A 26,388-nucleotide genomic window follows, 5' to 3' on the forward strand; every position below is an offset into this window, starting at 1 on the left:
CAGAGAGAATTAACATACGGGTAGAGCATGGATTGTTCCCTAAGGGATGAATTTTTTGTTCATTCATTTACCACAAAAAGATCAGTGTTAAAGCAATTTGCCGTGGTCCGTTTTTATCAATTGTGGGAGGCAGCCCCACAGGCATGTGACGTTATTTCAAGTCCTCTCAGTAACTATTCGTTTCTATATATTGTACAGTGCCTCACAGAGGATTCACTTACAGATTTAAACTTCATGTAGCTGTTTTGTGGGAGCAAGTTCTAGGCTTGGATCTCTCAGAGCAATAAGAGAATGTGCAGGTCAGGTGTGTTTGTATCTATTTCTCAGACCCCCACTTCCAAGATTTTTCAGCTTCACACTTAAAAAAACAAAAACAATTAAACTACAAAAAAATCGCTAGCGGCACTTGTCCAGGCACCCTGGTCATTGCAGTCTTTTTGGCTAGACATCTGACTTTGTTTGGTTGGAATCACGATGCCCGACTCTTTCATATTCAGCAGCACCAAGATCTTATGCCATTTCTCAGATTAGAAGCAGTGCTCTTCAGTTGAGACATAGAAAGGCCTTCTGACCACATACCAAGTTCATAAATGCTCCACCCTGCAACAGTTCTGATGTTAAATTGCGCTGTTGCAGAAGGATGCATTGGTGTGTGTGTATATATTATATATATTCTATTACATATTACTATATGTAATAAGCCAGACAAGTCAGTAATGAAGTGTGGTCAATTCAAGCTAATGTCATCTGCTAGCCTAAGCAGACAAACAAATGAACACACTGCAATTCAGCTAAACCTGCTGAAAGTAAATGGGGTAAAACGTGTCTCACAGCATTGGTCAGTGGCTGCTATTGGTGCACTGAAGTGACCTTTGTAATCACTGTTAAGGAATTAATTTTTTTTAAACCAGCATGACCTGAAAACACAATCTTCTTTATGCGCATTCAATTGTATATGATCTCTTCAAGGAAATGATGGAAGTCATGTGGCATTTGATTACATTTTCCTGGACCTAACTAATACAAGCCTTTTTTATTAAATAAATATCAATTATAATTCTTCAATTCCACTGTAGAAAATTCTATTCAAATTAAATAGTAACTGCAGTTCTTGTATGTATGTGTGTGTGTGTGTGTGTGTGTGTGAGTGTGTGTGTGTTTGCTCTTTGCTGCGTGACTTACAGTATTCTTTGAAAACCTAGCCAGAAACTTACTCAACAGACTTGAATCTGTAGGCGTCTGGTGAATTACTTGCTGGTAGAAAGATATGCAGGCAACCATGGAGGGAACACAGCTCAGAGCACATTTAGCATGGACAGAAATATTTTAAATAGACAGTAATTTCAATTACAGTACGTTCCTAATGCTGTATAAAGCAGTTTGAACAAAAATAAATAAATAAATAAATAAATAAATAAATAATTAATTAATAATAATAATAGCAATACCCTCAATAACCACAGCTTTCACCTAATTATTAATACCATATAAGCCAGCTCTACATGTGTATACAGCCCACTTCTAGCACAGCTTCATATTCAGGTGCAGTTCAATCTCAAACGAAACTTTGCATGAGCAATGTGTGCATGAGTACACACCCCATCCTTCAGCTGCCGTCTTGAGCCAAGCACTGCAGCTGGCTTAGTGCCTCTAAAGGAATTCCAGAACTTTAACCAGCATCCCATAAGGACTGCACAAATGCGCTCTGGTGCAGTCTAATGCACTGCCATGGATCTAGTCACTGCCCACCCACATAACCCGATTGCACTCCACCTGTGTCGACATCTGTGGCCATCCATAAGGAGCTAACTCAGCTAAAAATAAAAAGATTTTCATGCCACATGGCCGATTTTCACCCACCTTTTAATGACGGCATTCAAACAAAAGAGCCTTAAGTTATGATGTAAAGCTTTCAGTGACCCTTGAAGAATATGAAAAAAAAAAACATGCAAGATATAAATAAATAAATAAATAAATAAATAAATAATGGTACCAAGCGTTTAGAAGCCAAAGTAAAACATGTTATTGATCATAATACCAATAACAACAAATGGTCTTTAACGTCTCCTGCTGTAAATTAATCCACTTTAAACTTGGCAGCGGCCAGCGAATAGGTTCTAAGGTTTCAAAGGTAATGCCAGTATTTATATTTGTGCAAATCCACTTAACTAAAACCCTTCCCAAACAGGACTGTCCATTACAGAACTGCTGTCTTACTTAATAAAATATTTACATAGTGAATGTATTCACAGGCGATTGGGTTTGGATCTCAAATTCCAGGACTGTTAGAAAAACAAAACTACTGTAAATCAAGAGCAAAATTCTGCGAATCACTTATAAAGTCCAACTGTGACCCATTTCCAACAGCAATTAATATCAGGTTACCAACCAGATGCTAAATTCCTGCCTTTATAGGACAAGGGTGAATATTCTTACTTTCATTTTTTTACTCATACTGTACACTGTTCATTAAAACACCACGAGTGACAGAATAGCTGTCAATATTCCAATATTTCTGTGGAGCCTCTTTGTGGAGAAATGTTAAAATATTGGAAACTGACCTTAAATCAGTTGCACAGCATTTCTTTATTTTTTTTTTATTACTTCGTGACTGGAACTAGCATTGCCAGTCCTACCTCGATTTTTATACGGTACAGTGCGTTCTTATAAACTGTAAATAATATCCCAGGACGACCTGGTGCAGATTACAAAAATGTGAACGATGCATTCCTGTTCCCTGGACTCTGATATAGAATAAACAGAGCCATACCTGAACAACCGACTGGAGGGGGGGGGGGGGGGGGGGGACGAACTCCAGTTTGTATTTATAAATGCCCTTGGCAACACAAGGTAAGTGTACATAAGTGTACTTTAAAATAAAGAGAGATTCAGGCTTCACTAACAAAAATATATAACAGTAATAGAAAATGAACAAGTGGAATTAAACGACAGCAGTTCACAGCTGGCAAAGGATATGTGTCATGGAAACATGCAGTGGTCTCGGCAGAGTGCAAGTCCAGTTCGGTTCGGTTACACTGAAGCATACCTACTTCAGTTTCTATAACACTCAGAGCCAGTGACAAACATGTTCTTCTGACCAGGTTATTCAAAGACGCAAATGGCGCCTGCTATGGAGAATTTGCGGGTAGTACAGTCTGTGACCTGCCTCCACTTTTCTCTAAATAATGATATAAAATGATGAATCATTGGGCTTCCTGTTTTTAATAAACCACCAACAACCTGGAGCTCTGCCCTCACACAGTGAAAGTAAACAGTGAGTCACTTTGTGCGTCGCTTTACAGTAGATCTCTACTTGTAGTGGCAAACTGCTTCACTCCATACCACACTTTTAGTCCCAAAGCACCAACAACCCTCCTTCCACCTGCAAAAGTGAAATGCATTCCATTTAGTATACTGTATACTGTAAAGTGTTTAATGCAATGCAGCTGCAGACAGGAAGATAGACACCTCTATAAAAAAAGCCACATGCTCAAAGAGATTGTATAACATCTCACTCCACTTCATTCAAAATTACTACTACTGAAAGCTACTCACATGACAACCTCACATCAGGCATCTCTTTCACCGTTTGTTGTTATCACAGCATATAGGAAGCTCTGCTCATATTATTGCAGTTCTATAAAGAAAGATCCAAAGCCACAGTTGCAAGGTGAAGACAACTGGTCTATCGTTTTGAAGTAGTAGTTACTTTTTCGTAATTTTAGAATTATTATAATGACTAACATAACTGCCTGTGAACTAAAACTTCTAATGGCATAGTTTCTAGACTTCTAGAGGACATAAAACATTATAAGAAAACGAGTGGCACTTCCCTTCACAACACAGATGTTCTAAAGAATACAAACCCAACATTGCAGGTGTCAATACCTTGAAAACTACAGGACCCCTTACCCTACTGTATATCCACAGCATCAAAACCATACCAGAGTCTTCCTTAGCTCAGCCAATCAGGAGTCAGAGCTGGGTAAAAGCAGTTTTTATTTTTAGCTGCTCAGCTGATTTTAATAAGTGAATGAACGCTCATCTCTTTTTGTACATTTACTGTACGACCGGGAAAATAAACACGTGACAGGATTTTGTGTGAAAATGTAGTTTTCCGTTGTTTTCATTCATTAGCCCTAGTAGAAGAAGTATACGCACTCCAAAGTATTCAAATTGATAACAGGTCATATTAAAGTCTTGTTGGTGGACTCATAATAGATATGAACTGCCTTCTACCTCTTCAGTGTGTTGTCCAGCACACAATAACTTGTAAAGGCACACATGTGATGATTTGCACTACTTTATGTTAACGCTGTTTGTCTTTCATGTACAGCTATTTATTGTATTCAATGAAAGAGTTATTGCATTTAAATGATAAGCTGCGTCAAATAATGACTTCCATTCAGTGAAACTCCCTCTTGGATTTTAGATTTCTGGATAAGGGAAGTGAACTAAATCCATGCTTTTCATTAAATCCCACTGTAAAGCACATACAAGAGACTTTAAAACAACAATGTCTTAAAACGAAATGATCTGTTCAGGGTAAAATCCTTAATGGAAACACCTGCATTACAAATCTAATTCGACTTGTATTCTTAACTGAAAGGGCATTGGAATATTCTTGGCACATCTGATGTTCTTGATGTTTCTGATGCATTTTCAACGAATAAAAAGCAAAAAAAAATCACCAAATAATTAGTTCTCCATTGTTGTGAGGTCTATGGGTGATAACATAACCACAACAGCTCACATGAATACAATACTTGTTTGGGCTTCCCTGGGGTTGACAAACGACACTACAGTCAAGTTGCTTGTTTTTTTGTTTTATTTTCTGCACTACATTGCAACTGTAAATAAATCAAAACAGTGTTACAGGCAATAGGGTCCCAACTGACCCTTATTTAGATTCTTAAAGACAACTTAAAATATAGTGCCCAGGAGGGGTCCGAATTCCCCTGTAACTCAGTGTTGTGGCAGGGAAGCTGGCTTCACCTGAATCGAATACAGTAAATTCAACAGCAACAGCAAGGGCCTTGTGAGAATGTTGCTATGGAAATGGAATGATATCGGTATTGTTTTTTTTTTATTTCTATATTCAATGCGCTGTATTGGCTATTACACCTTTAGTATGGTTGCAACATTGTTTCTTATTTTGGCTTCCAGAATGGAAGCACACAAAAGACATCTGTAAAATCGCTACAATTTCAGATTTTGTCCAGAATGTTTATATATATATATATATATATATATATATATATATATATATATATATATATATATATTATATATATATATACACACACACTACCAGTCAAGTTTTAGAACACCTCCATTTTTCCAGTTTTTATTGAAATTTACACAGTTTAATGTCTCAATGTACTCTGAAATTAAAGCATAGAACAAATAAAAAATTGAAGATAAAAAAGAAATAATGGAATCGTTTTGTTTAACAAAATTTAATCTAAATTTTTGACTCATCAAAGTAGCCACCTTTTGCAGATACAACAGCCGAACACACTTGTGGCATTCTTTCTACAATGGAAATCAAATATTGGTCGGAAAGTTCTTCCCAACACTGTTGCAGAAGTTCCCACAAATGTGTTGCACTTGTAGGTTGCTTTGCTTTCACCCTTCTGTCCAATTCATCCCAAACCAGCTCGATGGGGTTTAAGTCTGGAGACTGTGCTGGCCATTCCATGATTTGAAGCCTACCGTCTTGTTCTTTTCTTCTAAGGTAGTTCTGACATAGCCTGGAGGTATGTTTTGGGTCATTATCTTGCTGTAGGATGAACCCCTGACCAACTAGGCGTATACCAGAGGGTATTGCATGGCGCTGCAAAATGCTGTGGTAGCAGTTTTGGTTCAGGGTGCCACTCACTCTGTGCAAGTCGCCGACTCTGGATCCAGCAAAAGAGCCCCAGACCATCACGCTTCCTCCTCCATGTTTGACAGTTGGTGTCACACACCGAGGAACCATCTTTTCGCCTACTCGACGGCGTACAAAAACCCTGCGTGATGAACCGAAGATTTCAAATTTTGATTCATCGGTCCATAAGACGTCCTTCCAGTCTTCAGTAGTCCACTGGCGCTTCATGGCCCAGGCAAGCCTCTTTTTCTTATTTTGCCATCTTAGCAATGGCTTTCTTACTGCCACTCGACCTGTCAAACCTGCAGCTCGAAGTCTTCTCTTCACAGTTGAAACTGAGACTTGCTTACTTCAACCAGTGTTAAGCTGTGCTTGAAGCTGTTGTCCTGTGAGCCGCCTATCACGCAAGCTGTTGACTCTCAGAAACTTGTCTTCTGATTCTGTTGTGGCTTTGGGTCTGCCAGACCTCTTCCTGTCAGAGTTTCCTCCAGTTTCCAAGTACCTTTTGATGGTGTAGGAAACTGTACTCACTGACACCTTGGCTTTCTTTGCAATTTCTCTAAAGGAAAGACCTACACTTTTAAGGGTTGTAATGGTCTGTCTGTCTTCCTTTGTTAATTGCCTTTTTCTCGCCATTATGAGAGAAATATACTACTTCCTGCAGTACAATACTGTCCAAATAATGCTTAAGAGGGTGTAGTAACACAGTCTGTTCCAACACTGCTTTTATACAGACAGAGGGTTTGTAAGTAATCAACAAAAGTTGGGACACCTGTAGGAATTGTTAGCATCAACTTTCAGGGCTTAATTTACTTCCATTGCTGCAGAACAGCTGTAAGTTGTTAACCCATTACTTGTTCCCAGAAAAAGGCCTTTTTGTATAACTCTGAAATGTACATTATTTTTCAGTTTTTGGTAACCTAAACTTTTTTTTTTTAACCTCTGGCGCGTACCTTTGTACCATTTCAGGTTATTCACTGGACTTGAACTGCTTAAATTTCAATAAAAACTGGAAAAATGGGGGTGTTCTAAAACTGGTAGTGTGTATATATATATATATATAAGGGTTCTCCCCAGGGCTTTTCACCCGGGTGGGATGCCCCCGGCGAAGTGGCTGAAAAAACCTGATCTGCCCGTCTTGCAGATGCTACTGTGCCTTTAACAACAAGGATTCATTGCGCTTCTAGCAGACTAGCTCTGTGTGAAAAAAAAAAAAATCTTGGAACCACATGACAGCTGTGTTACATCTTGACATAACATTTAACCAATCAAAGAATTGAAGGGGCGGGTTTTCTGTGTAAGCACTTAAAGACTTAAAGGCTAAAACGTAAAGACTTAAAAAAAAAAAAAAAAAAAAAAACCTGATTATTTTCTAAGCAAAAACTAGTGACAATGAAAAATTGTGAAAAATTCTTAAATATTAAGATTTTCGGGTTTTATCATTGTCCATTTTTTGTCGGATTATTGTACTGTAAAGTGATATAGTACAGCATAGCTATACATATGCACAAAAAAGGTATTCCTTTTGTTGTGATGTTGTAAAAATATGTACCCAGGTAGATACTGGAGGTTTATAGAGGCTGTACGCCTTTAAGAAGAAAGGCATGATGGGATATCAGCGGAACACTTGTCAGCTGATCTACAATTACAAATGCTTAAGTGCAGAGGTGCTGGATTATTACAGTCCAGTTTCATGTAACAGTTCTGATGGTAACCAAACATGTGTGAGTACTGTTGTGTAAAAAAAAATGGTTAAAATGAACAGCTGCATTCAAAAAGTGTAGAACAGCGAAAAACTAAAATTAGACATGCATTAAGTAAAAAGGTTACCTTTTTTTTTGTGTGTGTGTGTGTTTGGTTTTGTTTTTTGTGTGAACTCCAATAACCCTCTGTTATGTTTCCCCAGTCAAATCGTAGAGTGCTTAAATAAGCACAGTAATTTACCATAATAAAAAACAGTCATGAAAAAGAAAATGGAGAACATAAAAAAGAGCAACCAGATATAGTCAAGGAAAGACAACACATTATTCAAATTCTTTGTCGTATTATATATTTAAGGGAAGGCAAGTTTATTTTCCGTTAAAAGTGCTCCCGGCTATAATGTTCTACCGCCTAGCTGTAAAGAATTCCTGGGGAGAACCCTGTAAATTATATATATATATATATATATATATATATATATATATATATATATATATATATATATATGCATAAAACAGTGGTCTGTATTGTTTAGGGCTTTTTTTTCTTCTTCCTGTTAACAGAAACTGTTTGACAATGTGTGAACACTATAAAATCACACATTAAATGTCACTTGCATGCAAAATTCGATCTTTAGATTTGCATAATGCATATTACGTAAACACTAATAATTTCAATTTCGAAAAGCCCCTCCAGCTCGTGTTAACCAGAAGCAAAGTGTAAACTGTATTGAAAGAAATGTCTCGAAACCTCTCTGCTGTTTGGGATTTTTCAAAGTTCAAAATGTATGATTCGTTGCAGCCCTAGTATGTTTAAGCAGAAATGTGGGACTGTAAAGTAAGTTGACCAAACTATAAACAAAGCAGACAATGCTGTCCAAGCACAACTTCAGGCTGTCAGAAAAATAAAGATTATTTCACTGCCAAATATCAGCTCATTGAACACATCTGGGAGCAATAAATCAACATTTCTAGTGCTCCTTATGGTTTACTCAAATGTTAAAAATAAAATGTAACCTGGGCACTGAATTCAGAGAACTTTGTAAAAACAGAATTAGTTGGGTGTCAATATCTTATAGTAAGAAAGGGCAGGGGATACAGTTTTCAGGAAGGTTTTGTTAACATGAAAAGGGAGTTCCTACATTTCCTCCAGTTTACAGTTCCTACAAGATGGTCATAGCTGAATGCTTTTTGTTCAAGCTTTTGACATAGAATTAACATTGGCTCAACATACAGATGAAATGTATCCTTAAACATTAAAGTTCCCTCTTACAGTGCAAGCAACTTCAATAGTAGTTTCTTTTAGGATTTGTATACCAAATGGTAAACACTTGAAAACAACGATATGTTCCGCAGTCGAGCCTTTCTTACACTATCGTGCTGATCTCTCTGGAGTTTGTGTTGTACAGTTAGGATGTGTGTGTGTGTGTGTGTGTGTGTGTGTGTGAGGATGACATGCTCATTAACCCAGCAGGAAAGCCTGTCTTTAGACTCTGGTTTCCTGTTACAGTTCAAGACTAAAAAATACACAAAAATCATCCACACAGAAAGAAAGTAAAAAGCTGCTTCAGAGTACATCATTAGGTAGGACACAAAGAGAACGAAGTATTAGACAGTAAATTATTTTGGCTCAGCAATTTGTTTCACAAATAAATAAGGACTCAATGTCCTCAAATCAAGACTTTCTAGAGAACTTTTAAAAATGCCACGCTAATCTCTGCAAGTCATTCAACCGGTATACATAACCTTAGATTTTGGTAGTAGGGTAGGGTAGGGGTGTCAAGTTAATATGTCAACACGTTTTACATTTAGTCCTTCACAAAGCCCAGCAGCAACTCAATTCATTCAGCACGTTACCAGTTTGCTATTTTGTTACAGTTTATTGTAGAACATTCTGTATCATAAGAAAAATTTCCACGCAAATTTATTCATGCCATTTCTGAATGCTGGTTTTAGTTGGTCCCTCGATTGTGCTTTGTAATTGTAAGCAGCTCAGTTTTGTTTTCTGCAGTCAGTGTACAGGTTTACAACACGCCCCATCTGAACCTACTAAAATACTGTGTCTAAACCAATCAAACATTATCATCAGCATGCTATCCCACCTCACCGTTTCAAACTACTGTGGATTAGTTATTCTGCAATGTTTACAGGACTGGAATTCCTCTGCCTCTAGCACAAATAAAAAAAGTGTATAAAATCGCAAGTGTTGCCAGACCCACATGTTTTAGCTGAAGATTTGGATGGCTGCACACTCAGGCGAAGAACCAAATTTGGTCTGTCAGGTTTTGTAGACGTGGCCTGCTAATAACACACCCTTCCACCTCCAACTGTAACCTGGATTGACAAATAAAGATTCCTGTGGCTGGTAATAATGAACTGGGTTTTGTTATTTATTTTTTGAACATGTTTGGTAACCCACAGCTACTCACTTAATATTTAATAATTCCTTTCACTTATGTTTCTGCTTTGGTATTTATTGCAGCTATATTTCTGTACCGAGATAGCTGTGGCCTGTACACACGGAGGGCCCTGTTTTCATACCTGTATTTCTAGACAGGTTTAGTCAGGGATTGTACAGCCCCTACACTGTTGTTAGGAGTTGAGACCTAAACCAGATTGGTTTCCTATTGGTAAAACTGAATGCACATGTAGCTGTGGGTTACCAAACCAAACCTTTACTTAGATGTTGATTTGACAGCTAAACACAGAATATCATTTCTGCTGGGACTTGTGTCTTGGTGTAGCGGAAAAAGGCTCAATTAAAATACTATTTTACACTCAGCTCTGACTGTGACACAAAACACATACCATAAAAAATAAATTAGGATCTTGAGCGAAGGGCTTCTATTAAAAATTCTAGGTGTTAAAAAGCGGTACAGGAATTAATGACTATTTTTACCCAAAACAATTCAATTTTAATTCATTATTGTTTTTGTATTTTCTGTGATGGTACTTTATCTGACAGACGCTTGTGTCCATTTAAAAAAAAAAAAAAAAAAAAAATACAAAATATAGAAAAATTACACATATCATTTCATTATCTAGCTTCTAACTTTGCCACAAATAAACACTGTTTCACAACGAAGAAAAAGTCTTTAACCTACGTAGCCAAGGAAATAAAGCGAAGGTACATTGCAACATGTTCCCAAAATGGAAAACAAAATCTGCTATCTTTACTGTTTGTGTTAAAACAAACATTTCTTTGTGTTTGTTTTGTTTTTTAAAACATCATTTGTGAAGAGATGCCTGAAATACAATGGAAATAGACACTACTGGAAATCTAAATAATCTCCTTCCTCGCACTATAATGCAGACGAAACACAGATGCGGAGTAAGGCTAAACAAACCAGTTTATTGTCTTCTTCAATGTCGGGACATTTGCTGAAACATCAAAACACAGATTTTATGGATTCCAAATAAAAGATAGCTTAGTTTTGGTAACTTGTAACATCAAACGTGTTGGTTTGGTTATGCTGTGAACTGTGACAGGTGTACACAGGGCACGTCAAGCATTCTGAAGGAAAAAAGGCTTTATTAGCCAAGAAACAGTGTCAGACAGAAATACAAAGTCAGAAGATGATGTTCTGGGCAGAGCGTAACTTTCTTACCTCATATTAGCACAGGTTTTCTTACAGCACCAGGATGCAGCAGTTTATCATGTTGTATTTGAAATATTTGAACAAAAAAAAAAAAAAAAAAAAACTGGACAACCAAACGGTCCTATGAACAATTAATTTGGAGGAGGCACTAAAAGAATTCTACGACGTAAGAATTGATTTAAAAATTTTGGACAGCATTGCTTTAAACCTGTAAACGAAATACTTTATTACTTTTTTTTTTTTTTTTTTTTTTTTTTTTTAAACCAAAACAACATTTATGCTAGGTTGAGAAGTTCAGGCTTGTGGATCTAAGGATGTTATCAGAAGGTAACCTGCACAATATACATGGAATTTAGTGTCTTTTACCTTAGGTAGTTGGGATTAGGCAAACCCTGGATGGAAAAGGTTTCATTCCCCGTCTGACTCACAGTAGCTTCCCCAAATCCTTGGCTCCTATTCCACCCATCAACCACCGTAGTGAGAGGTGGGTACATATTAAAAACAGGCTTCTGATCCTGCTGCTGTAAATTCACAGCCTGAGAGGCACTCACTCCATAGTGGTATGTCTGTCCGCCAGAGGTGCTGACCCCACAAACAGAAATGGGGACAGTAAGAGGGCTTGACATGTCAGATGAAGAGCCGCTCATCTGACAGTAGCTCCTGCTTGCATTCTCCTGCTTTACTACTCCAGGTGTGGACAACTCGATGAAGCTCTCTTTCTCCAATTTTATAGTGGGGACAGGGGGATTAAGTAGCTGTTGATCCCCGCCGTTTTTGTTATTAGTTATTAAGCTACTGTTGTTTATTATTGTTGGTTTGGTGTCTTTAGTTATATCCGCAAGAAAGGGGTCCTCTGTGACCAGCGGGGAAAGCAAAGAGTCATCGTCCTCGCCATAGAAAGCATTTAAGTTCCAAGGGCTCCCGTTCATCTCTCCTTTCGGAGAGACGGGCAAATCATACTCCTGCAAGAGGTCAAGCGTGTTTTGGTCATCATTAAAGAACCTTGGGCTGACACTGGAGTCTTTCCCAACCTGTGCAAAGGAATCCTGGTCTAGAGCCAGAACACTCTTATCCATGGGCAAATAATCCTCAGATTTCAACGTAAACGGGTCAGATCCAGCGCTCAGTGAATCGATACCGCCGGAGGACCTGTTTAGGTTTGCAATGCTCTCTTCCAATAGAGTGAAGTTGGTTTCCCCTAAAGTTAAACTGCCTGGGGTCTGCGGCTGCTGAATTCCCAAGTTACTCCCTAGCACTTTTGAATCTGTGTACTCCATGTAAAGCCCCATGGAGGTAGAAACGGCTGTCATAAGCTCCCTCTGGGGGGCATGGCTACCTACTCCATTTGAAATGTCACTGGCAACTGTGTGTAGACTGGTGCTTGCTTGAGCCACTGTGGATTCTGTGGAAGTTGACATTGTGCTTACTCCACCCCTGGAGGCTGTATCTCCTCCTCGGTCACAAAACCTTGCAAGTTTCAGACTCTCGTCTCCATTAAAACTCTGTACTCTCTCATCCATTAGTTTCCACGGGTGCAATCATATCTAGAAAAGAATACAAACATCTGTAAGTATAAATACATTTTTCCAGTTATATTTTTATAACTGACAAACAAAATGCAATACCTGTAGCATGTTACATATATACATGATATGAGAGAGATACAATTTAATTATTAACACAAAAAAGAAATTCTACTCTACATCAATCACTCTTGTATTTAATAACTTCATTTCCAAGCTTTCTGCAGCTAGCAGGTTGTATTCCTCTAAAATGACAGTGTCATTAAATATTTACAGTTCAGCAAAAACGCTGGCACACTATGTGACTATTATGTTCTCAAAAAACAGTTGATGCAACTGGGATGTAAGACTTGATTAAACCTCCAAACTTCATAAATAAACACGTTTAAAACTTAACTTGTTTGAAATATTGGTAACCTGAAAAGCCATCATGGGAAGTGTTAATTTCCTGATCCAACGAGCACATGCACACAACTTGTAAAGTGTCATGTGCATCTTACATATACTGTATTGTTGGTCTTTAATTTCATTTAAAATCACCTTAGGTCAATATGTGTTGTGGTTTAGCCTTCTCTTAAATTGCTTTCATACTGTCTGAGACACAAAATCCAGTGCAGCCAGCAACACAACCAAAGCCAAATTTGAACTGAAAAATATATTCTAACAAATTAGGCCTATAGTTGTACCACATTCAGGACCGTGCATTTGCAAATATAAAGTCCATGTTCATCTTAATGATGGAAAAGTTGAGTTATATGGAATTTTTAGTGCTCATATCCAGTGAGTCACTCAACAAGCATCACAATACTAACTTGCCAGCCATTTAACCCGCTCATCTGGTGACATCAACAAAACCCTAGGCTGTGAAGAACCAAAATAGATAAATTACACCATTTTACCTCAAGAATGGGGATTATTTAACACACTTTCATCTGTGATTTCATGGAATAAAAAAGTTATGATAAATATATATTACAAACATAAATGAGAATGTTAAAAGAAAATACCGGTATGTTAAAGTTAAGACCATTTACATGAATTTAAAGCCCTAGCAGTTAGGTAGTCTATTACTCCTCACGGTTTATTTTGAAAGGTACAACAGACAGAAAAATAGCATGGAATCGCCCAAAAAGTTGATGCAACTTAACTCCTCAGACTCAAGCATGTTAGGGCTCCCTGTGGGTTTGCAGACTAGCAACAACAACAGAAAAGTCGCCTTGTTTATTTACGCCGAGTTCCACAAAACGGAAACAGTCCAAACGGTTAATATTAACCATTATTGTCAGTTTAAAACAAATTAATAGACATTTGGATTCTCTAACTAGAAACCCAGAGGACACCTTATGTTTGTTTTAAAAAGTACAACAATGCTTACAACTAAAACATCGCAGTTTAAAGTCAATGTTATTGATAGAAATACACAAACATGTCACATTGACTACAAATAGTTTCCGTTGTATCTCTATGCAACTTCCAAATCTGTCACAAGTTTTCGCTCTTCGTCATACACACACGACTGTAGCGGTTTTAAAATCTCAATAAGAATTTTCTAAAACAACAAACCCGATTTGTTTACTGTTAAATTTCAATAAACCACTATATCCTGCCGTTTAATCGTGCGGTGCGCATTTTGCGATACTGGCATTAATATGTACAGTAAATTTTATCGCTCAATCAACGCCGAATACAGTTCCAACAATGTTCTTACCGAAGCAAAGCCCCTCACGGAATAGTTATTTTTTCTTGTCCACAGCTTGGTATACAAGACACGCATGGGGGAGCGCCCAATACTTGTCAAACATGAACACACTAGTTCTCTGCGTTAACAGAAAAAGAAACCAGTTGAATCCGCCACAAAACTGTACAAAATGGAGCTTCCTATTCCGAACGTCAATAACCCCTCGCTGCCCTGCAAATGTTCAGCACCAACCACAGTGGTGCAACCTGTTGGTTGTCTGGAGCTACTGCGTTTAAAACTGACTTGTTTGCAAGACAAAAAAAAAACAAAAAAAACCAAGAAACTGATAATAAAAAATAAAAAAAAACTATGTCCTTGTGTGATTTTTCAGATCTCCTGACAACATATTTAGCTTCAAAATTATATTCTTAATTTATGTGTCGTATAATTTAACAAGATGCATATGGTAAACTTGTAACACACTACGTGTGTCAACAAAGCTATTCAATGAAGTTGCTGTAATTAATTTCAGTTCGCCTACATTGCCGTTCTGTAATGTGACAATGACACAGTGGTATGGTTTCGGCACTTCGTTGTAGCCGTTAGGAAGCCGTGCAGGCAAACGAGCTACTTAGAAATAATTAGAAACAGATTAACGAAAAAGGTAATCAACTCCAGTTTAAAAATCAAACATACAGACCTTTTTTTTTTATTTAATTTCTGACACGGGGCGATTCTAGGCCATTTCTTCAACACCATTCAGCAGAAAACGCGAGATCAAGTCACTCCAAACGAGTTGTCAAATTAGTATCCGTAGCATTGCCGCTGCATATGTGCACAAGAACGAAGACGAAAATAGGTTTACGGTTCTCAGCTGGTAAGGAAGGCTGCAGTGGCCACGGGTATATCACAAAAAATCACCAGTCGGTCTCGTTTAGAGTGTCAGTACTGAATGTTAATTATATATATAATACATATAGAGATAGAGATAGATATATACCTCCTTCAAAAGTACTTTTTTTTCACTTCAAAAGTTGTTTTGACAAATTCGGTCCTATAATAAATGCACGCTGCCAAAATATTTTTGAGAGTTGTCGCTTGCTGAACGGAGTACACGCCCCACTCAGAAGGAAAATAAAAGCCTCCTGACAAACTCGAGCCTGCTTCGTTTCTCTCCTTTATTTGATTGATTGCTGCGAACTCGTTATGCAAGTGTGAACTGTCTATGATTCAAACGCAGGCAAATGATGTTTTTTTTGTAAGATATGGGACTCGATCCTAAATAGAAAGGAAAAAAAAAAAAAACACACACACACAGAAGGGTGTTGCTTAAGATGTATACAGGGAAGATATTCCTGCCAAAATAAGAGGCCAGGCTGCAACCCTTATGCAACTCCTTGTGAAATATTTTGGATAATTTCTACATTTAGGACCTAAGGCATTCAGTAAAATTGTGACGTAGTAGCTATAAAAATCCTTTGAAATAATAATTTAAAAAAAAGTTTCAAGATAGGTTATGGAGACTAGACAGACTGGAATGTTGTGACGCAGTGTAGTCAACAGCCAAGGCGCCCATCGCACGTATACAACTGAAAACAAGAACCATTCACAAGCGTATTTGAGTCCACCAGGAAGACAATCCTGTTCTTAATGTAGGACATTCGGAGCCCCTTTCACACTTTCGACCTTCTATGTCCTTGCAGCGCAAATAAATCTACGCAGACGCCATGAGGACGGAAACAAAACGAAAATTTACTGCCGAGAGACTTTGAACTGCAAGTATGTAACTTTGCCAATTTTCAAGAGACTTTGACATGCACAAAATGTGAGGTCTCCTGTGAAATAGAAGTTCGCTTTTGTCTTGCTAGGCAATTTAAAATGAGCGGTATGGGTCTCACAGTTAATATTCCTAACTATGCTTATACTCGCGTTGCATTTTTTGTTAACCATTGAAATGTCATGACGTTTTACAGTTACAGTCATTCTTTACATGCTCCCCCTGTAAACACGTTTCTATAAAAAATGCAACATCTGAGATTTAAAGTGTTGGGTTAACGACAGGTCTATGTTAATGGGGTTAACGGCTACCATTGTGCAATTAAATTGTGCGCTATTTTGAGACTGAAAATGTTCATCGATTACAAACTTTATTTAATTCACTTTTTTTTTTTTTTTCAATACAACATTAAAGGTTTGTGAATGGGGCCAGCTATCTCTGAACTACAGAATGTGCATTGTAAATTAGATACATAAGCAATCCTTACATACAGTACTTGGCTGTGAGGGATGTTAAAACATTGGTTAGGACTCCTCCAATATAGACGTTGTATGTCACCATGACTTCACACTACATTTAAACAATTGTGCAGCTGACAGAAAAAAAGTTTTGCACAGCCTTCCTTTCGGGCAATGGAGTTTTTCATGCCACTAACCAAAATATACAGATGCTTAAATTCTCAATACATTTTACAATCTACAAACCCGACAAGTAAGGATCAGCCAAATCAGATGTAATATCTACAGAAAGGGCCCAGGTAACGGAAAAGGGTCATCCATGTTCGTATCTATTATATAAATGGCTAAGTTAAACAAAACCAGACTTGTCAGTGCTCGGAAACTTGTTTGAGGGATCCAACTGAGCCCCAGTTTTCAGCCATCTACCTTCACTAAATATTTTGCTTTGTCCTTGCTTCAATATATATATATATATATATATATATATATATATATATATATATAAGGCTATATTTGCATCCTGGGCCATTAAAAAAAAGGCATAAAACCACAGCAGTGACATCAAAAAGTGATAATTCCTCTAGAGGAAAATATACTTGAACTTTGACCCATTCGACTCCTCGAGACCATCACTTTCAATTCAAACACATAATGTCTCGTTTTCAATCACTCGACAACACCCACAGTACAGAAATGTTCATTAGTGATCAACAGAATGAGAATACGTTTAAAAAAAGAAGATGTAAAGCTGGTACATTCGTATCTCAGAGAAACTGGAGAAACGGATAACGACATAGAACGTCTGTACAGCACTGAAACACTACGTTTAAAAAAACAGAACTGTACTGCTGAACCTCGTCTTTCTTTAATATTAGCATCACAAGGGTATCTATGTATTATAAAAAAAAATAATAGATGGGCCTCTTCAGTGAGTTACAGGAAAACAATTCCATCTCGGGTTTATGACGTCACAGAAACCCTAGAAGAAATTATTATCCTGTAATTTACTGAAGCCCATCTATTATTCTCTCTCTCTTTCTCTCTCTATTAAACAAGGCATCCCATAAGAGCAGCGATACCCTAAATGTAATCCATTTACTACCAATCTACAATTGCTCTGTGGGATATTTATCTTAACTTTAATAAAAAATAAAAAAGAACGGTTTAATATTCAATGTGAAAAAAATCTTACATTTAAACATGATATTTCTATCAATAGCTCAGATTCTGAGTATACTTAAAACAGAAACCAAAGATTTTCAGACAAGCACTCTTTCATTATTTAATGCTGATATGTGGAAATGCACCATGGTGACATGGCAGCAGCTTACTTTCCCACAGATTGGTTGAATAAAGAGCCCTCAGACTCACTCTAATTTGATCAGACAGAGCAGGTACTACAGAGCTTGAATGGATGGGAGTTTGCCTGAGGGTTACGTACACAGCTCAGAATAAAAGGGGCCTAAGATTATCACAGTATTTGGTCATGCACACATCGCTTTTTATATGAATACTGCATCTTTCACACAGCCCTATTTAAAGTATGCACATTCCTGCAGTTGTATTTATGCATGTGTTTATTTTGGTTGCAGGTGTATTGAGAGTTGATGGCCATTGATGGAACACCAATCAGCTTCCTTTTAGTTTATACAAAATCTCCCCGATTTCTTGTTATAGTTCTGGCGTGCTGCGGGTGACATCGTCCAGGAAGCAACACGTTACTGCTGCTGACTTACAAGGCTGCAGCCAGATTGAGTATCATTGGCTAGAATCCTAAAGAAAATGAATCAAATAATATAAGATAAAGCAGATACAGTTTTCAGTAAATTAAATCTTTTGCTATGTGACTGAAATAAAAACAACCTGCCACTTTGGGGGCTGTATGAATGTGATACAAGATGATTCAATCAGCATTGTAGAAACATTAGCTTTCTGTAAATGTCTCCCCTAACCAGAGAAACACTGAAGACACAGTAGGCCCCATCTCGCAGCATGGTGCCTGTACATTTAAAGACTAATTTAAGTGTTTTGTTTTTACAGTACCTACTGTATATAGGAGCTAGTTTCACTGGTTTCAGTGTTTGTTATCAATGATATTTATGCTGTTCTAGACAAAAAGGGTACGGTTTGTGATACGGTTAGTAAGAGCAGGTTCTTTATTATTAGTGGCAGAAGGGGCTTATTACAAATTGTGTTAAGGTAGATATTACAAAACACCAGTAAGGCAGTATAGTAGACTATTAATCAGCTTGTATACGACACGTTGAAAAAAGTGACAAAAAAAACTCTATAGAAAACTGTAACCTAATTATGTGTACCATCCCTTAGCTTTCACCGGCAGAACTAATACTGTAAGTATCTCAGGGTGTGATCTGTAATGTCCAATTATCCTGCTTGTTATATAATGTCCCCATTTATTCCAGACTGCTTTGAATGCAGCATTCACTGAAAATAAATGAAGGCATCACATGTTGCGCATGGATCACGTTGTAAAATATTTTAAATTCCTCCTGAATTATTCTAAGCTGAAGAAATAATTATTCTATAAAATGACACACCATACCAGAAAATATAATAACTTGCCAAACTAGAAATAGTTAATACGTACATGTAATAACCTACTAATACAATACTGTATGAAAAAACAATATCAGTACACTTTTATTAACTTGTTTAAATGGGCAAAGCTAATCCGTAATTACAGCCTTTATCAAAAAAGCACTTAACATTTACAGCACATACAAATTCATTCTGTTTTATCAAAAGTAAAAGTACAGAAATAGACTTGAATATAGATGAGAAGGTACACATTGGTAGACCTGTAATTAATAGATGGAACACAATGTGTTTTTGGGGGGGGCTTGGATGACAAGAAAAATATAATGTTTGTGTTCCCAACCCAATTTTATATAATTATTTATACAGTTTTGCAGGTTACTAAACCAGAGAGATTTAGGTAGATGTTTTGGTTTTAAAGAACATTGAACTTAAATGACTATCCCACAGTGTGTAATGAGTATCTCAGTCCATGATAAGACCCAATGGCAAAGCTGTGTGAGCTACTGGCCACGCTCATTCCTATACTAGCGGAGGCCTGCTTCATGCAAAGAGATTCTCTGTCAGATCTACAGGGATACTCATGTTTACTGTACAGTCAGTGAAGAAAAAAAGAAGATCTAGAGATGAACCAAATAGTGCCCACTTTAGCAATGGGACAACACATGCTCATATCCTCTGTAGCAAATTGTGTTTGCCAGCAAAATAACACCCTGTAGTTAAACACATTCTTTGTTGCCAGGTGCATCAGCTTTCCTTTAGCAATTTGGTACACAGATTAGTGTCTGTCTAGTTAACATTACCTGGCATTAGCATTAGCAATACATGCACCCCTAACCTCCCCTGCTGCAGACATAGTTGTCTCTATCCTGTCCCCATTTCAGATTTGAAAAAAAACATTTTGCAGTGATACTTAACTTATCTAAAAGGCAAACAAGGCAACACCAGGGTCTGGATATCCAAGAACAAGAGAGTCTGACATGTTAGTGAATAGGGCATGTGAGTGTGCCATCAACATCTAAAAAATAAAGAGGTAATAATAACAATACCATAAATCTAACCTGTCGTGCATTTCCATTCACTATGTCATTCTCACAATTCTGAAGCAATCCTCTGTTATAGCAATGGTATTTTCATAAAAAAAAAATGATACCTGGTATTGTACTTGGTTAATTAAAGCGTTCAGTTTGTATGCCTTTGTTGTTTTTAAATAGAAAATATGTTCTTCCTGTTGTTTTATTGATGTAAATATGCTAAATAATAACAGATACTTGCTGTTTTTGAGCAGCTAGATCAATGGATCACCATCTAGTCCCATGATATTGACATCATCCTCACTATCCTTTACCAGCTTCTAAGGGAGTCAAAGCCATCTATTGTCCTATATGTTGATGAAGCATCTGTAGCACTACTGATACTGTAGATGGACACGGACATAAAGCACCATGCTAGCACATTTCTCATTCTGTGCTGCTTAGTACACTCGGAAGATAGTATTAAATATATTGTTAAATGCATGCCACGTTAATCCACATTAAGTTTCAAAATGCAACAAATCTCGATAATGCATAAATCAAAGAAATCATGCTCTGGGATTATGCAGTTAAATGATGGCAATGTGAAAAGCGTCTGTCCTCGTACTGAACTGTCTTGGGGGAAGGCAGCATTAATGCAACCATGGGGCCCAATGCGAATCCTGTCATTATGAAGGAACAGGCATGCCATGAGCATGTGGACATTTAGTTATGTCTGAATACAGCTGCAGACCATCAGGAATCTCAAGAGGATTTCAAACCATCTTTTTGTACATGAAGGCCGGTGTATTCTGTATTCTTTTTGATGTGATTTCCCATGATAGAGTGTAGTGCAGTCTCCTGCTTTCTGTGAAGTGAGGGTGTGGGGTTGGTGTTCATTGGATTTGTACATTGCACAGGATGGTTACTACATGGTATGCATTTTAAGAACATACACTACTCCCCTCTGACTGTGGGGTGTGCTGGATTGCTTCTAATTGTATAACTGGGTTGAACTGAGGCACAAGTGAGTGACTGAATCAGGAATTTACCTTCTAAAGGATAACTGAGACATTTTTATTGCTATGCAATGCTATTATAATTGCATAGTAATAAGCACTGGGAAACCATTTTTGCAAGGAACTATACACAACATATACTGCTATCAACATGCAAAACATGTTGCATCTACTAATCTGGGTTCTATACATTACTGGAGTGCAGTGAACAGCGTCAGAAACAAGATGTCTAATACACTGGGACGTGGTGGTTGCAAGTTATCAGAACTAGACAATAGAGGTGAACGGGTTTGGCTGTAGATCATATCAATGGCAAAGAAATAAAGTGGATAATTATTATTATTATTTATTTCTTAGCAGACACCCTTATCCAGGGCGACTTACAATTGTTACAAGATATCACATTTTTACATACAATTACATTATTTTTTACACATTATTTTTACATACAATTGCCCATTTATACAGTTGGGTTTTTACTGGAGCAATCTAGGTAAATTACCTTGCTCAAGGGTACAGCAGCAGTGTCCCCACCGGGGATTGAACCCACGACCCTCTGGTCAAGAGCCCAGAGCCCTAACCACTACTCCACACTGCTGCTGCTGATAAGTGCAGCCTTGTGACATTGATACATTAAAAAGGGTGATACAGGATAAAAGTATGATGCTATCAGCTGATATACAGTAAGTCAATAATAACTATTCACACAGCTAACATATGCGCAATAATCCTACAATATTTGAATCTGTCCCTTAATCCGCTGTTTCTGACCTAGTTCTTTTTTGTTCCTTTTGAAAATCAGGCTGAAATAAACATGTATTTACTAAAGGATTTACTACAGAATTTTCCAGTCAAGCTCAAAGCAAGTTCAATGCCATTTAGAGAAAAATGAAAACACAACACTGAAGCAACACCATTAAATGGTAAGGGAGGTGTAAATAAAGAAAATACAATGGCCTTTGAAGCTATGTACCCTTTAATACACTCAGTTAAAATGCAATTATGTCATTTCTATGTACACTTTAATGTTTCTATGCGGATACAAATGGAAGTCAATTCATTCTGTTCATTTACAGCGTGTATTATTTAAGAAATTGTTCTTGCTTGCTGCTATGAGAATACATTCCAGCCTTTAAGGCACTGTTTCGTACCTTAAATCAGTGAATCATGTTAATTCAATGTCAGCAATTAGATTTCACATCTGATTTGCCAGAGGAAAGGAAACGTAATGTAAAGAAGGAGCATCTTACTTTATTTATTTCTAACATTTTAACCAGCTCAAGCTGGTAACAGAGTTGCAAAAGGCATATTTAATTTGAATCCCTCAAAATGTAGCCTCATAAGTCAAGTATCCAGCGCTAAATAGAATTTTTGCATATCAAATGATGTATGGTTGACATATGAGAAACTGAATATTTAACAAGACGTGTTAGTAAGAAATACTGTTAAGGAGTAGTGCAATATGTTCTGGCCAGCTAGAGGGGAATTGTTATCTCAAAATGTGCAGAGGCTCATTTGTGCATTTGTTGTAAAATTATTTTATAGACTTCAAAATCCTTTTCTTTCAGCATTACTATTATTCAGCAACAGTAAGGCAATATTGCGAATGGATTCTAAAATGCAACGTCTTATACACAGCACGACTGCCTCTATCAGGCTTGTCCAAAAATGTAACAAAATATGACAGCACATCATACATAATACTCTGCTGGATTAGAGTATAGTAACATTATTGTCAGGAAATAGAGTACATTATTAATACCATAAGACAGTCCATAAGTCCTGTTAGTTATTGCTTGAATAATAATTTGATTGTGGAATTTGATCATATTAAACATTTCTCCCATTAAAAAAATTCAAGACTGCAACCACTCCACAGAGGAGATAATTGAATAGATAAGAAAAACTGAAAAAACACAGCAGGCTATTATTAACATTAGGCTCCCAAAATTTAGAGTGCATCATATGCAAAACGAATAGGGATTTGAGCGCATTGCTAATGGCCAAGCATTATGTAAGGTTTAACATACCAAACGACACAGAATAAAGTGTGCATTCATTAACAATCTTATCTTTATTCCATGATCAGAAATCCATATGTAACATGGAATTAGTTAAGCAATTTCAAAATATAGATTCTTTGAGAGAGAGCTGACAAGATGTTGCCAACAGCAATAGTTTTTTTCGTTAAAAAAACAAACACTTTTTTATTTTGTCATTTGAATTTTACTGGTTTATTATACAGTTGGGTGTGGTGTGACCCCGCCATTATGAGTACATTAACACTAATAAACTATGTTCCAGAGTAGCTTCCATCTCCATTTAAAAATTAGTCGTCTCCAGTTTATTCCAGTTGCTTTAAACTGTCAATAGAGAAGACAGGCCCAATGTTACGGATCTCAGTGGGTATAAATCTAAACACTTAGGGCCTAGGTTAATAATTTAACCACCATTTCTTTCATTGAAATTGGGCCTTGGGTAGGTTTAATGCAAATATTTCAGAACATGGTTGGAACAAGACACCTGGACTGAAGTTTAATGGCTCTAGTATAACGTTGATATGCCCAGTGACTAGGCCCATATCCTTACAAGATAACGCTCGGGTGTTTCGAATTTATGCAGCTTGTGAATAGAGTTGGGTCAAAGTATTTCTTGTCCATCGCTGGGTTCCTTTATAGGACAATATAATTGCTGGTTCAGTGGATTTGTAAAGGATCTCGTTATGCTGTTGGTAGATTAGCTAAACTGAGTAAATCTCAAGTAAGTCATTTTACAAATAACGGTATCTATTTTATATTTTTTTTGTTAAGTACCCCCTAAAGTTTCATTTTTATGTCTCATTACAGCAGAGAATGTTATCTAGAATGTCTGTTTGGTTTTAAAAGATAATAACACACCTACATCATGTGTTGAAAATTATAAGCTTCAATCGCCTTGCAAAAACAAGTAACGGTTATCTCTTAACTGCTAAGTCCAGAGTTCAATAATCATTGCCAGTACTGATCCCTGCCAGGAACTGGGACATCATTTGTTGGAAAACAAATAAACCCCCATTTTTTACCAAGAACCACAAAGACTATATCTTTCCATGTAGTTAAAAATGAAAGACCCTGTAAGATAATAAGGCCTACTGTTTCTTAATATTTCCCAGAGACACTGCGAGAGTACGCACCAAACACGACAAACGATTTCAAGTCACAGTAATCAGGTTTTATTAACATATAAGTAAAGTTATACAGAGAAATCCACAACTATTAGTGTATATGAACTAGCCCTATTACAGAGTAACAGATAATAGGTTAATACTTTCCAATAGCTGTTGGCTCAGTACAGTTGGCGATGTCAGCTTTCTTCTCCTCCCTTTTTCCAACTGTGCTGAGTTTAACAGTGTAACAATGCATATAACCTAACCCCCCACACCCTCTACTCACCACAACCCACACATTCCCCAGACAAGAAGAGAGAACCCCTCTCCTTAGCTCTCTGTTCTCCAACACAGACCCCCAATATGTCTCGGCCTATCGTGACTTGGCAGGCAGTCAGTAGCTTCTCACTTAACAAAGATGTCACCTCTCCCGACAGTTCTCAGACATTACATGTACAGAAAAAATGAGTCAATTAAATGATTATTAAAAGTATATTTAAATACTAAAATTGTTAAAAGCACTAGCTGTGACAACCCCCTGCTTACTGCTTGTAATTAGATAATAACCCATATGCTTTTTAATGTGTGATTAAGAGTTCATAATGTGGATTGAGGCGCTCCTTTCTAGGTTATTTGCTTCTGTCTAAACATTATGTGGTCTTAAATTGTATTATACTGTAAATGGCATTATTATATGGATTTATTTGTATTTTCCCCCCAGAAACCTCCATGAAAACTGAGTAGTACTCATTCTAGACTTATGAGTGTTTCAGTGAATGTTTCACAGAGTGTTTACATTGGGCTTGTCATGTGCTTAACTAATCTAAATATAGGCCAGCATTTCTGGAGAGTGATCAAAGCTGATGGAGGGTTTCACATGCCAGTATACTGTAGCTCCACAGCAGGCGTGGTATGCTTGCTTTGTGTTGTCAACAGAGAGAAAAAAAAAAGATTTTCTATTGGCGGTATTTATTCATTCACTTTGCTTTAATCAATAGAATAATCAGGAATCGTGATATTGCGGTTATTAAACAACTTTTAACACCAATAAAATATGCAATTCCAAATTAATCCTCAGTGCTGCACATTGGTACATGTACAAAGTGAGGTTTCAAAAGCTTTCATCCAAGATCAAGTCAGAAATGCTAACAGTGTTCTTTAATCCATCACTCCTTGCCAAATACATAAGTCCTGGGAGACAGCCAAACCGCCTATTCAAACAATTAACTGAATAGGTCATGCAGCCATAACATATTTACTTATAGAAAATAGTAATATTAATGCCTAAGCCTTGTCTTTCTTGTCAATGCTGTACAGCTATGCTGCAAGGATTAAGTTATTTGGCATTGCACTCTACTTCAGGATATGCTTATTTCTCCAATAGCTGTAACTGACACCAGGAGCTGTTTCTAAATGTGTGACCCAGCACATGCTAAATAACTTTATGTGCCCGTGGTTACTGGGCAGTCCAGCTACCTACATTGAAAAATATTTCATTACACACTACAGTGTTGGCGTTACATAATGTAAGACGTGAAGAAAAAACATGTGAAATTATTTTTTATACAGTATAACTCTGTTCAGGCCTCAACACCGTCACGTTTATTTCTAAAGACATTTTAAGCGTACAGTTATAAGAAAACATACTGTATTTTGTTGCCTTTTAACTTTGCAATGTTACTTTCAGGTTATTAAAACACTGACTGATTGATTTGAAATTTAATTTACGGACCTACAGCAGCAAAAAAAAAAATTAAAAAATACAATGCAAGTTCAATTTAAGTGCTCTCAAGTTAAAATATTGGCTTTTCAGTTTTAACATAACCCTTGCCTTAGAAGGTCCATACTTTTCAGTGAAGCAAATGCCTAATAAATCCTGTTTCAACAAGATTACCTTGTAAAGGGAAACTGAAAGTAAACCTCAGAATCTCGCAATGATCGACACTCAATTTCATGAGTGAAGGCATAAATGAATTGCTTTTTATTACATAGTTGGGAATTTTGAGATTATGCTTCCCCCATTCCCTCATCCACCACCTTCTCTGTCTACT

General features: G+C 37.1%; 1 protein-coding gene and 1 long non-coding RNA gene across 5 annotated transcripts in view; one reads left to right on the top strand and one right to left on the bottom strand.

Annotated features, from left to right (window-relative positions):
• LOC117413492 (glucocorticoid receptor) overlaps positions 1-15,640 on the bottom strand; it is a 60,315-nt gene extending 44,675 nt beyond the window's left edge. The window contains exons 1-2 of one of the 4 annotated variants that reach the window (XM_058996977.1): positions 15,070-15,640; positions 11,535-12,712 (exon numbers count right to left, since the gene is read on the bottom strand). In XM_058996977.1, the coding sequence (XP_058852960.1) occupies positions 11,535-12,688 (1,154 nt within the window). In that variant the 5' untranslated portion in view covers positions 12,689-12,712; positions 15,070-15,640. Of the gene's footprint in view, positions 1-11,534; positions 12,713-14,399; positions 14,684-15,069 lie in introns of those variants that run through there. The other 3 variants (XM_058996976.1, XM_034908484.2, XM_034908483.2) reach the window with 3 other exon arrangements.
• Positions 15,641-15,678: 38 nt separating this feature from the next.
• On the top strand, positions 15,679-19,086 carry LOC117413493 (uncharacterized). Its single transcript, XR_004546053.3, has 2 exons — positions 15,679-16,148; positions 18,197-19,086. It is a non-coding gene; the product is annotated as an uncharacterized LOC117413493 (long non-coding RNA).
• Positions 19,087-26,388: the final 7,302 nt, after the last annotated feature.

The sequence above is a fragment of the Acipenser ruthenus genome, chromosome 23, assembly GCF_902713425.1.
Source record: "Acipenser ruthenus chromosome 23, fAciRut3.2 maternal haplotype, whole genome shotgun sequence".
Taxonomy (NCBI): Eukaryota; Metazoa; Chordata; class Actinopteri; order Acipenseriformes; family Acipenseridae; genus Acipenser; species Acipenser ruthenus.